At 56.4% G+C, this 12,543-nt stretch overlaps 2 protein-coding genes across 2 annotated transcripts in view; one reads left to right on the top strand and one right to left on the bottom strand.

Moving 5' to 3' along the window:
* Nucleotides 1-396: 396 nt before the first annotated feature.
* Nucleotides 397-9,940, bottom strand: P3H4 (prolyl 3-hydroxylase family member 4 (inactive)). The gene is made up of 9 exons (XM_023204120.1): nucleotides 9,707-9,940; nucleotides 8,789-9,475; nucleotides 8,466-8,618; nucleotides 8,196-8,367; nucleotides 7,058-7,186; nucleotides 5,224-5,369; nucleotides 3,854-3,937; nucleotides 1,757-1,901; nucleotides 397-1,452 (listed from the first exon to the last, which is right to left on the bottom strand). The coding sequence occupies exons 2-9, from the start codon at nucleotides 9,248-9,250 to the stop codon at nucleotides 1,430-1,432; spliced, it is 1,314 nt and encodes a 437-aa protein (XP_023059888.1). The 5' UTR covers nucleotides 9,251-9,475; nucleotides 9,707-9,940; the 3' UTR covers nucleotides 397-1,429.
* A 347-nt stretch (nucleotides 9,941-10,287) lies between these two features.
* Nucleotides 10,288-12,543, top strand: part of FKBP10 (FKBP prolyl isomerase 10) — a 10,261-nt gene continuing 8,005 nt past the window's right edge. The window contains exon 1 of the mRNA XM_023204118.2: nucleotides 10,288-10,618. Coding sequence (XP_023059886.1) covers nucleotides 10,374-10,618 — 245 coding nt within the window. The 5' untranslated portion in view covers nucleotides 10,288-10,373. The remainder of the gene's footprint in view (nucleotides 10,619-12,543) is intronic.

Below are 12,543 nucleotides of genomic sequence, written 5' to 3' on the forward strand. Positions count from 1 at the left end.
GCAGGGCCAGCTTCCTCTGACTCTAAGGAATCTGGGTCAGTAAATGCCCAGAAAGTAAACACCAGGAGCAAATGTCCTTGGCTCCCTCCGACACTTGCCACATTCCCGGAGGGAAGTGATCCTGAACTAGGAAAATACAGGACTTCCCATCTTAGAAATCTGAAACCACTGTCTTCCCAAGCCTGGGGAGGACTGTGTTCTCACGTCCCCTGGCGGCGGGTCTGCACACTGCGTCCTCTCTCGCAGAACCTTCAGCCCCAGGTGCAGAGGACCAGCGAGGGACCAGATGGTGCCCCTCCGCCCCACATTTTACAGACAAGGGGACACAGGTGCGGAGAGAGGGAGGGAAGGGCCTGTACCCTCACAACTGAGCTCCAGGGAGACGACCACAGGTGCTATGACTCATTCAACAACAAACATTTATTGAGCACCTACTGGTCAGGGCTGTGGAACTACTAGACTCCTAGTCCAGTGCTCTTCAGTACCCTGGAGGACCCTCTGCAATTTGGCCTGAGACTCCAGCCAGCAGCTGGAAACTTCTTGTCCAGGAGACTGTTCAGGTGAGGGGCTGAGCAGTGGGGAGGGTGGACCCTGTCAGCCCACTTGCCAACCTGCAATGCCACCACCATCCTGTGGTCCAGAGACACAGAAGTGGCAGGATGGGTCTGGGTCGCAGCACTCACGGGTGGGGCAGGACAAGGGCCCAGTCAGCTATGTCCATCTTAAGTTTGTTTTTTTTTTTATTGAGAGGGAGTCTCACTCTGTCACCCAGGCTGAAGTACAGTGGCACAATCTCAGCTCACTGTAAGCTCTGCCTCCTGGGTTCAGGTGATTCTCCTGGCTCAGCCTCCCGGGTAGCTACGATTACAGGTGTGCACCACCACGCCTGGCTAATTTTTGTATTTTTTAGTAGAGATGACATTTCACTATGTTGGCCACGCTGGTCTTGAACTCCTGACCTCAAGTGATCGGCCTCCCAAAGGGCTGGGATTACAGGCATGAGTCACCACGCCCGGCCCATCTTAAGTTTGCTTTTTTTTTAAAGATGGAGTCTCGCTTTGTCGCCCAGGCTGGAGTGCAGTGGCACGATCTCAGTTCACCGCAACCTTTGCCTCCCAGGTTCAAGTGATTCTCCTGCCTCAGCCTCCCAAGTAGCTGGGATTACAGGCGCCCGCCACCACACCCGGCTAATTTATATATTTTAGTAGAGATGGGGGTTTCACCATGTTGGCCAGGCTGGTTGTGAACTCCTGGCCTCAAGTGATCCACCCACCTTGGCCTCCCAAAGTGCTGGGATTACAGGCGTGAGCCACTGCGCCTGGCCCATCTTAAGTTTTTAATAAATAGTTCTTGCTGCTGCCCAGGCTGGTGAGGGTGGGGCCATGGGGACCAGGCTTCCCAAGCTTGAGGCGTGTGGGGTGTCCCCTTCTCATGCCAGTTCAGGCTCTGACTCTGAAAAGGAAAGGAGAAAGCATTGGGGTTGGCCCCTCACCCACTCCCAATGGGTGACCAGGTGCTGTCCTGATGGGAGGTGGGGTGAGGCTCCCCAGGACAGGTCTCAGCTGGTCCCAGCTCCGAGGGAGATGCTGTGCCTCCACCCCCAAGCAGGACAGGGGCCAACAGGCTGGAGGCCCCTGGAGGATGGGCCCCGGCACCCAAACACACCCTGGGCTCTGGAGTCCAGCGGGTGACTCCATCTGTCCCCAACCTCCATCCCAGGCTGCGTTCCCACTCCCCAAGGACTCGTGTCACTGACCAGCCTCGGCCTCGTCACCCTTGGCATCCGGCTCCTGCCACCAGTCAGCATACATGCCCTCCTCGTAGTCACCCTCCCCCTCAAACTCGGCGTCAGATAGGGCATCCTCAGGCTCCAGGGGCGGTTCTGTCTCCTCCAGCTCCATCTAGAGTAGCGCCACAGTTGCGGGAGAAACAGGGTCACAGTAGGCCCAAACCCATATGGGCTCCCTTCCTGGCCAATGGGACCTCCCATCCCATCTCTCGGTCCCCAAAGCCCCTTCCCTTCCCAGTCTCAAGATCTAATGAGACCGTTCTGAGGATTTTCCCCAAACTGCCCCTCCCTGAGTGGCTGCATAGGGCACCACCAGCAGAATTTGGTGTCAGCATAAACATCGCCCCTGCACAGCCCCATCTTTTAAGCATAAAGACTCTGGCGAGAATATTGCCAGTCCATGCATAATGTTTTTGCTCATACTGTTTCCCTGCCAGGAACTACTGCCGTCCCCTGTGCCTGCATAACCCACACTAATCCCTCCAAAGCCAGGCGTCAGTTCCAGGCTGAGCCCTTGCTGGTGACTCTGGCTGGGCTGGAGACCTCCCCCAGTGCCGTGTGCTGCCCTCTCCAGCAGCCGTTTGTGCTTCCCCCACTAGACTGTGAGCTGCATGTGAAACGGATCATGACTTTCACTAACTTACTCCAGCCCCTAGTCTGGTGTCTGGCAAACCACAGGGAACAAGAGCCAGCCGTCAAAACGGCTCCCATATGCTGGGCGCAGTGACTCACACCTGTAATCCCTGCACTTTGGGAGGCTGAGGTGGGTGGATCACTTGAGGTCAGGAGTTCAAGACCAGCCTGGCCAACATGGTGAAACCCCATGTCTCTACTGAAAATACAAAAATTTTTTGTATTTTTGGGTGTGGTATTGTATTCTGGGTGTGGTGGTGCACACCTGTAATCCCAGCTACTCGGGAGGCTGAGGCAGGAGAATCGCTTGAACCTGGGAGGTGGAGGTTGCAGTGAGCTGAGACTGCACCACTGCACTCCAGCCTGGGTGACAGAGCGAGACTGGGCTGCCATTCACTGTGCACCTACCGGCTGCTGGCTCTTTATCAAGTGCTTTACATACTTGATCTCAGCCAGGCGAGGTGGCTCATGCCTGTAATCCCAGCACTTTGGGAGGCCAAGGCAGGCAGATCACTTGAGGTCAGGAGTTTGAGACCAGCCTGGCCAACATGGTAAAACCCTGTCTCTACTACAAATACAAAATAAAATTGGCTGGAAATGGTGGCACACGCCTGTAATCCCAAGTACTCGGAGGCTGAGACAGGAGGATCCCTTGAACCCAAGAAGTGGAGGTTGCAGTGAGTGGAGATCATGCCACTGCACACTCCAGCCTGGGTGACAGAGCGAGATTCTGTTCCCAAGAAAAAAGAAAAAAGAAAAATACATACTTGATCTTGCTTAATTTTTTTTTTTTTTTTTCGAGACAGAGTCTCAATCTGTCACCCAGGCTGGAGTGCAGTGGCGTGATCGCCACTCGGCTCACTGCAACCTCTGCCTTTGGGTTCAGCGATTCTCCTGCCTCAGCCTCCCAAATAGCTGGGATTACAGGTGCTCACCACCACACCTGAGTAATTTTTGTATTTTTAGTAGAGACAGGGTTTCACTATGTTGGCCAGGCTGGTCTTGAACTCCTGATCTCAGGTGATCCCTCTGCCTCAGCCTCCCAGATTGCTGGGATTACAGGATTACAGATTACATCAGGGCTGCATCACCCAGGTCCAGGCCACAGGTGGCCAGGGAGGCACACAGGGTCAGAGTGGGCACTGCTAACCCAGAACAAAGAGCCAGGGCATGCAGCAAGGGCTTCCTGGAGGAGGCACCATGTGAGCTGGGCCTGGGAGGAGCAGGACTGGGACATGTATAGAAAGGAGACATGAGAATACTGAGGCTGGGGAAGGAAGGGACAGTCTAGACAAGGAATAGGCAAACCTCTCTGCTTCATGACAGTTGACCACCAGGGGCTGGGGCTGAATTCTGGCACACTGGGGGCCCCAGAAAAAGGTCCAAGGTGTCTCCATCACAGCCTAGTTCTGGAAAGCAGGAGGCACTCACCTCATCATCTGACTGTAGGTACATGTGGGTGAACTCCAGCAGCTCCCGCAGCTCGGCCGTCTGGTTGTGGTAGAGCATGGCCTCCTGGAAGAAGGAAAGGACGGGGTGGGAGTGAGCGATACCCTGCTGCCAGATGGCAAGAAGCCAGGGCTCCTAGGATCTGTGCCCACTGACCCTCTTCCAGCTCAAGTATCAGGTATCAGCCCACAAGCTAATCAGATCATTGTGGCTGCTTGAACACTGGGTTAAGGATTCTGAGGCTTTGGTGAGAAAGAGTCCCTCAATCCATTAGCAGTGTCTGCCACTGACAAGGAAGGCAGGAGTGGCACCATGTGTCCCATATTTGCCAGCCTGGCCCTCAATTCCAACGGGTGTCCTCCATTGGTTACCTAGGGTGTTCCTGGGGAAGACGGACAAAGGTCAGCCGTGAGGGTAATGAAGGTAGGGAGTGGAGCAGGCGGGAGTGGATGTGTACCTTCATACATCCCTCGTCGGACACTGCTGGTGAGGTGGGCAATACCACCGCCATTTTGCAGGTAAGGCAATAGATTCGGAAAGGGCCATGGTCTTCCTAGGACCACACAGCAGTGGGGCTGAGCTCTGAATCCAGGACTCTAACCTCAACTCATATTTTTTCTTTCCATTTCCCATCCTGCCTTCCACGGAAGCCAGGAGTTTATTTTTTCTTTTCTTTTCTTTTTTTTTTTTTTTTGAGACGGAGTCTCGCTCTGTTGCCCGGGCTGGAGTGCAGTGGCCGGATCTCAGCTCACTGCAAGCTCCGCCTCTCGGGTTTACGCCATTCTCCTGCCTCAGCCTCCCGAGTAGCTGGGACTACAGGCGCCTGCAACCTCGCCTGGCTAGTTTTTTTGTATTTTTTAGTAGAGACAGGGTTTCACCCTGTTAGCCAGGATGGTCTCGATCTCCTGACCTCGTGATCCGCCCGTCTCGGCCTCCCAAAGTGCTGGGATTACAGGCTTGAGCCACCGCGCTCGGCCTATTTTTTATTTTCTATTTTATTTTATTATTATTAGTTGAGACAGTCTTACTCTGTCACCCAGGCTGGAGTGCAGTGGCACGATCTCGGCTCACTGCAAGCTCTGCCTCCCAGGTTCACACCATTCTCCTGCCTCAGTCTCCCAAGTAGCTAGGACTACAGGCGCCCACCACCACACCTGGCTAATTTTTTGTCTTTTTAGTAGAGACGGGGTTTCACCATGTTAGCCTGGATGGTCTTGATCTCCTGACCTCGTGATCCGCTCGCCTCGGCCTCCCAAAGTGTTGGGATTGCAGGCGTGAGCCACCGCGCCCGGCTGCCAGTTTACTTTTTACAAAGTGCATGTCCAGCAAGTGCCCCAGAAAGCAGTGCCCACCTCCCGGGGCTGGAAGTCCTCCTCTTCCAGGCCCCAGCGAGCCCGGTGGAAGCGGTAATACACCAGGTTCTGCTGCATGATGCTGTCGTTGGGGTCGAAGAGCATGTAGCTGGCGGCGCTGCGGGCAGCCTGGCGCACATCATTCACTGCAGGACGGGGTGAGGAATTGCTCCGGCACTTCCCCTTCAGAGCCAATCCCATCTCCCTCCCAGTTCAGTCCAGCACCCCTGCTACCCAGCCACCTCCCAGAATACCTAATGGACTCCTTACCCCACCCAAGCATAATGCCAGCTAGCATGTAGTGGGCACTCACCCTATGCCAGGCCCTGACTAACTCACCTAAGCCTGTTATTGTCCTTTTATTGTTTTTGAGACAGGGTTTCACTCTATCACCCTGGCTGGAGTGCAGTGGTATAATTATGGTCACCTCAGCCTTGATCTCCCAGGCTTAGGTGATCCTCTCGCGTCAGCCTCCTGAGTAGCTGGGACTACAGGCAGGCACCACCACACCCATCTAATTTTTTGTATGTTTTTGTTTTGAGACAGGGTCTTGTTCTGTCACTCAGGCTGGAGTGCAGTGGTATGATCTCGGCTCACTACAGCCTCCGCCTCCTGGGCTCAAGCAATCCTTCCACCTCAGTCTCCCCAGTAGCTAGGACTACAGGCACTCGCCACTATGCCTGGCTAACTTTTTGTATTTTTTGTAGACATGGAGTCTTGCCATATTGCCCAGGTTGGTCTTGAACTCCTGGGCTCAAGCCACCTGACTGCCTGGGCTTCCCAAAGTGCTGGGATTACAGGTGTGAACCACCATGCCCGGCCATGCCTATAACTGTCATCCTCATTTTACAGCCAAGAAATCTGAGTCACAGAGAGGTCAGATAAATTGCTCAAGCTCACATGGCTGGAGAATGATGGCTCTAGGGAATTAGAGGCCCTCAGCCTCTCTGCTATCTGTACCCAGGAAGGGTCTCCTGGCCCCTTGGTTCTTAGCCCCTCTGCTCTGATTCCCAGCTCTGTCTGAATCTTGGCATCTCCAAGTAACAGGAACACTGGAGGCTGTCCATTCCAGCCCCAGTGGATGCCAGGATCTCTCCAGTGAGGAGAGCCACAGGTCCTGGTGCCACATTTTATTAGTCATGACACTAACAGTCCCTTGCCCTATAAGCCTCAGTTTCCCCCTCTGAAAAATTGGTCCAGTAATGCCAGCTGCATGGTATTGGTGAAAGGACCACATAAGATAAACTGCCTTATAAACTCTCAAGTGTTGGCTGGGCGCAGTAGCTTATACCCATAATCCCAGCACTTTGGGAGGCTAAGGCAGTGGATCACCTGAGGTCAGCAGTTCAAGACCAGCCTGGCCAACATGGTGAAACCCCGTCTCTACTAAAAATACAAAAATCAGCTGGGCATGGTGGCAGGCACCTGTAATCCCAGCTACTCAGGAGGCTGAGGCAGGAGAATCCCTTGAACCCTGGAGGCAGAGGTTGCAGTGAGCTGAGATCGTGCCACTGCACTCCAGCCTGGGCAACAGAGTGAAACTCCGTTTCAAAAATAAAAATAAACTGTCAAGTGCTCTGCAGTTGTTGGTTGCCTAGTCATTTGCCCAAGAGACTCTCTACTTCTCCCTGAGGCTGCTGTCTGTTCCCACTCAGCCTCTCACCTGCCCCAGACTCCCAGGGTGCCTTCCCCATGTCCCCACCGCCCCTAGCCTTTCCTCCTATCACCCAGGGTCCTCAATACTGAAGGAAAGCTCCCCACAGCTCTGGGAGGTTCCCATGCAGTCCTCTCCCTTATCACCTCTTCCCCTGCCCAAATCCACCCGGGGGCTCACACTTGTAGTAGGCAAACTGTAGGTAGTGGTACATGGTGGCCACGAACTTGTCCACGAAGTAGCCGCCCACATTGGGGGTCAAATTGGCCTCACAGTCCACCTTGCACTGCAGGGATTCTGCAAAGAGATCTGGGGGTGGGAGGCGGCAGTGAGAGGCTGGCGTTGCAATGAACAGCTCTGTCCCCCCAGTGGAGAAGACTCCAAATCCAAGCTCTGTCTACTGCTTGTCCAGAAAACGTGTTGCTGTTGCAATCACAGGAGAGAATGTGTGTAAAGTGCTTGGCATACTATATGACAAATGATGATGAGGAAGATGACTGTGGGCTGGGCTGACTCACCACCCCCACCACTCAACCACCACCCCGAGCCAGAGGGAGCCAGGGCATTCTGGGAGAACAGCAGATGAGGTCCAGAAGTGGGGCAGAAGTCCAAACAGAGAAGCTAAAGGTCTTTTTTTTTTTTTTTTTGAGACAGAGTCTCCCTCTGTCGACCAGGCTGGAGTGCAGTGGCACGATTTTGGCTCAATGCAACCTCCACCTCCCAGGTTCAAGCAATTCTGCCTCAGCTTCCCAAGTAGCTGCGATTACAGGCACCCACCACGACCAGCTAATTTTTGTATTTTTAGTAGAGACAGGGTTTCAACCATGTTGGTCAGGCTGGTCTTGAACTCCTGACCTCGTGATCTGCCTGCCTCGTGATCTGCCTCCCAAAATGCTGAGATTACAGGTGTGAGTCACCACACCTGGCCAAGGACAGTCCTTTCTGCCCCTGCTCAAAGGACCCCAGGGTTAGAGATCCCTAGACTAGGTGTGATTTCTGGTTACCAATTGCTTTTTGCACACACCTGCTGGGCTACTTCTCACTGCTGCACCTTTGCATCTGCACTGCCCTCTGCCTGAAAGGCCTGTGAACCCAAGCTTCCCAAACCCTTTAGGGATGTCACTGCCTCTCTGCACTGATCCAGCCCCTTGGACACTTCCAGCTGGGGCTCCTACACCCAGCGTCTTTCTCAGCAGACAAGGCCTTCCTCCCGGCTGGCTCCTCCACTTTCGCAGTGCTCCACGTGCAGGGAGGGAACATCTGCCTTACCAAGCCTGTAGGTGAGAGGACTGCCCGCCATGGTCTGGGTGGCAGATACCTGCTATGGCCGGGTAGAAGTCCTTGAAGTCCACCTGCTCATGGGCCCCTTCACAGCCGGCCAGGCACCGGGCAAAGACCACCAGGTACTCTGCCAAGGCCCGCTCCATGTCCTCCGTGCTGCTGCGGAAATCCCCGCTGTTGTAGAGCTTCACAGCCCGGAGGAACACGGCCTGGAAGGGGCGTGGCAGGGGGAGTCAGGGCGCCCCCAACATCTCCCCTCCTCTGCAAGTCCTATCGGCGGGACCCTCCTCCTGCCCCTCCACCCCACCTCGTAGGGCTGGGCCTCTAGGTCCGTGAGGGACTCGTCGGCGACGTCCAGCATCCCCCGGTAGTAGTTGAGGTACTTGGCGGTCAGCTCGTGCTTCGGGTTCCTCTGGAGAAAGGTGTAGGCTGCCGCCACCGCCTTCTCCAGCCGGTTAGCCTGGTCGGGGGGGTAGGGGTTCGGAGAGCGGGTCAGTAAGAACGGAGCTCGCGGTCCCTAGCGCATGGCTGGCTTCGTGCCGCGGGTGAAGGCAACGCTCCTCCGACCGATCGGTGGAGTGACACGATGCCCAGCCCGAGACAGGTCCCCGGGTGGGGGCGGGCTCCCACCTTGAACAGCGCGTAGTGCAGGTACTGGTAGGGCAAGCGGCTCTGGAAGTCGCGCAGCAGCTGCCGCGGCGGGTAGGGCACCTGGAAGGCGGGCAGCGTCCGCTTGCAGCGCCGCAGGCAGGCGGCGCGCTCCAGGACGCGGCCGAAGAGCCGCAGCTCGCGGGCCCACTCGTCGGCGCGGCCGTCGTCTGGGTCGGGCTTGGGTGCGGGAGTGGGGCCGCTGCAGTTGGCGTGGCAGAAGGCCTCGCTGTCGCGCAGGAGCCGGTGCAGCCGCAGCGCCGCCTCCAGGTAGCGCGCGCTCTCGCGCCAGCTCTCGCCCTCGTACTGCTCCAGCGCGTGCCCGTAGGCCGCGGCCAGCGGCATCAGGTCTTCGGGCGGGAAGCCCCGGAAGCTGTACTTCTCGTACTGCGCCCTGGCGCTGCCCAGCAGCAGCCACAGCAGCCCCCACGCCACCCGAGCCATGCCCGCCGCGCCGCCGGCTCTCCAGAGCTGAGCTGGCGGCCCCGCGGACGGAAGGGGACAGGACAGGCCCGGGGCGGGCCGCGCGCCCGCTGGGTCTTAGCGCCGGGCACGAGGGCGGCAAGGCGGGGCGGGGCCTGGGTCACGAAGTCTCCCCTCTTTTCCCGGAGGGTCCGATAGTGTCCTAAGTCCTCTCCGTCGGCCCGGGCTCCTGCTGTGGGGGTGCCCCTAGGCAGAGAATGAGTCGGGGAGCGCTTCCCGCCAGAGATGGGGAGCCCAGGAAGCCCCTCCCCACGCAAACAGTGCCCCCGCCTGAGATCAGGACACTGAGTGAGGGCTGCCTCCTCTGCGCTGCCCAAACGAGGGGGAAGCCCCGGAGCCGGGCCTTCAGTCGCTGCGCCCTCCTGCACCCTTCTGCGCCCTCCGAGTGTCTCCCCTGCCCACGTCGGAGGCACACACCTGCTGTCACTTGCACACCTTGCGCTGCCACCACCCCCCACTCCGTCTCCGTGCCCGTCACATCCCAAGTCACAAAGTCCTTGCAGTCCAGCTTTTGTGGGACCAAGCTGCTCTTCCCTGGAGATGCCTTCCCTTGGAGCACAGCTGGGGTCACGGACGAGCACGGAGATGTCTCACACTCCGCTGCTTCACCACCCACCTGGAGGGGGCTAGAATTGGAGTTACCGCGAAAGAAGCAAGGGGAATCTCCGCCCGGCTTTAGGACCCGGGGGCTCCGAAAAAAGACATTGAACTTTTTTTTTTTTCCTTCGGTGTCCACTCAGAGTTCTCATCTTTCCCGAGCCTCCCTCCCTGGCCAGGCCCCAGGTCTCGCAGCCAGGGATGGAGATGGGGGGAGGGGGAACCCGGAGTTCTTTGTGGGGCCTCCCTCCGACTCTTAACACACTCAACCTGGCCCCCTCCTCCTATTGCACCCTCCGCCCCCGCTCCTCTGGCCAGGCCAGCTCTGTCTTCCCAGCCCCCATTCCACGTGGACCAGCCAGGGCGGCGGTAGGGGAGGAGGACAGGAAGAGGGGGAGCCAGTTCTGGGAGGCGGGGGGCGGGGGAAGGAGGTTGGCGGCGGCTCCCTAGCTCGCCCTCACTGCCGGCGGTCCCAACTGCAGGCACCATGTTCCCCGCGGGCCCCCCCAGCCACAGCCTCCTCCGGCTCCCCCTGCTGCAGTTGCTGCTACTGGTGGTGCAGGCCGTGGGGAGGGGGCTGGGCCGCGCCAGCCCTGCCGGGGGCCCCCTGGAAGATGTGGTCATCGAGAGGTACCACATCCCCAGGGCCTGTCCCCGGGAAGTGCAGATGGGGGATTTCGTGCGCTACCACTACAACGGCACTTTCGAAGATGGCAAGAAGTTTGACTCAAGGTAACCCCGGTTGGGTGCCCCCAGATTCACCACTTCGTCTCCTGAACCCGGGGTCCTGTTTCCTTGTTGCCTCTTTTAAGCTCTACATCCCAATACTCTAACCCCAGACAGCACCCTTGGGGCCTCCCAGACACCCATCTCCCCAAAGATACCCTCCTGTCCCCATTTCCAAACCCTCACTTCTCAAAGGATCCCATTTGTTTCTCACAAGCTCTCCACATCCCAGAAAGGACTCGATAATCAAGGTGAACTACCTTGTGTAGTTACCAGGGCTGTCTTTAATGACCTGATGGAGAGGGGTGTTCTGGCCTACAGTGTTGCGGGGAAGGGGGTGGTCCCTGCTGCTTGAGAACCCTGGGGTGGTCTATCAGCCTGGACCCCATTCCTTTCCACCCACCCTGACTCCCTTTCTGGTTCCACTCCATTTTCAGTGCCTTTGTGGTTAGAGAAGAGGGAATAGAACTTTTTTTGGAGGGGGTGGGAGTTCTCAGCAGCCGGTAGGCAGGGAAAAAGGCGAGTGGGCATTATAAGAAGACAGCCAGCCGGACCTGGGGGTAGGGCATGGCTCCCTGTGGAGGCCCTGTCTGTCTACGTGTCACACAGTCGGACATGCCACCCTGGGCTCCTTGGAGGAATTTCATACCTCCCTCTCTGGTTCTCCCGGAACTCTCATCTCTCTCCATTTTAGGTATATCAGGAAAGAAGCGCAGGCCGCCCATTTTGCCAGCCCTTGGGGTTTGTGAGGTGGCCTCCTGGTCTGATCCAGGCCTTTGGTCTGCTCCAGCAAGTCCACTTTTGTTAGCGGGGACGGGGCAGGGCTGTGTGCCAGCCTCAGGGGTAAACCTAGGGTCCCAGTTATACACGGACCCCACAGCACACTTGATAGAGTCAGTGTTTCTTAGACCCTCCTCTGAAACACGCAACTCAGCCAACAGGAAATTAGTGGCCATGACTTTAGAGGCAGGCATATATTGGGGTAAGCATACAAACTCCAAGAGCCCCAAGACCCTGGTTCAAATCCAGGCTATGACCATGGACAGAGAATTTTGTCTCTTTAAGCATCACTTTCCTTATATGAAAAATGGTGACAAAAACAGGACCTACTTGCTAAGGCTGATGTTAGGACTCAAAGGAGATGGATGAATGAATGTAGGCTTCTCACAGGGCCTGGCAGTCCTCCAGCCAGTTCAGCACACATTAACATTGACCGTGAGGAAAACTGTATGACTTGATGCTGTTGAACTTGTAGAAACTTCATGCAGAGCTTAAGCCTTCATAACAACACTGAGAAGGAAACAATCCAGACTCAAAACCTGTCTGCTTGGTGGGCAAATTCAGGTATAGGGTAGTAGCCAGAAGCGCTGTGCTGAGCACTTGACTGCTGGGAGTGAGGCAGGGGTTGGGATTTAGGGGTTGTTGTCCCTGATGGGGACTCTGGGAGCCCAGCTCATGAGTGTTGAGCTTGGAAAACTTTTTTTTTTTTTTTTAGTTGGAGTCTCATTCTGTTGCCCATGAGCCACTGCACCCAGCCAATTATATACACTTTTAATTTATTTTAAGTTTTCAGAAGTAAAGTGAGGATGGGAGATTTTCTTTCTTTCTTTTTTTTTTTTTTAATTGAAGGGGCCATGGGTTAAGAAAGTTTTCTGGGCCGGGCGCGGTGGCGCAAGCCTGTAATCCAAGCACTGTTGGAGGCCGAGATGGGCGGATCACGAGGTCAGGAGATCGAGACCATCCTGGCTAACACGTTGAAACCCCGTCTCTACTAAAAAATACAAAAAACTAGCCGGGCGACATGGCGGGCACCTGTAGTCCCAGCTACTCGGGAGGCTGAGGCAGGAGAATGGCGTAAGCCCGGGAGGCGGAGCTTGCAGTGAGCTGAGATTCGGCCAGTGCACTCCAGCCTGGGCGACAGAGCCAGACTC

This window comes from Piliocolobus tephrosceles, chromosome 16, assembly GCF_002776525.5.
Source record: "Piliocolobus tephrosceles isolate RC106 chromosome 16, ASM277652v3, whole genome shotgun sequence".
NCBI classification, from domain to species: Eukaryota; Metazoa; Chordata; class Mammalia; order Primates; family Cercopithecidae; genus Piliocolobus; species Piliocolobus tephrosceles.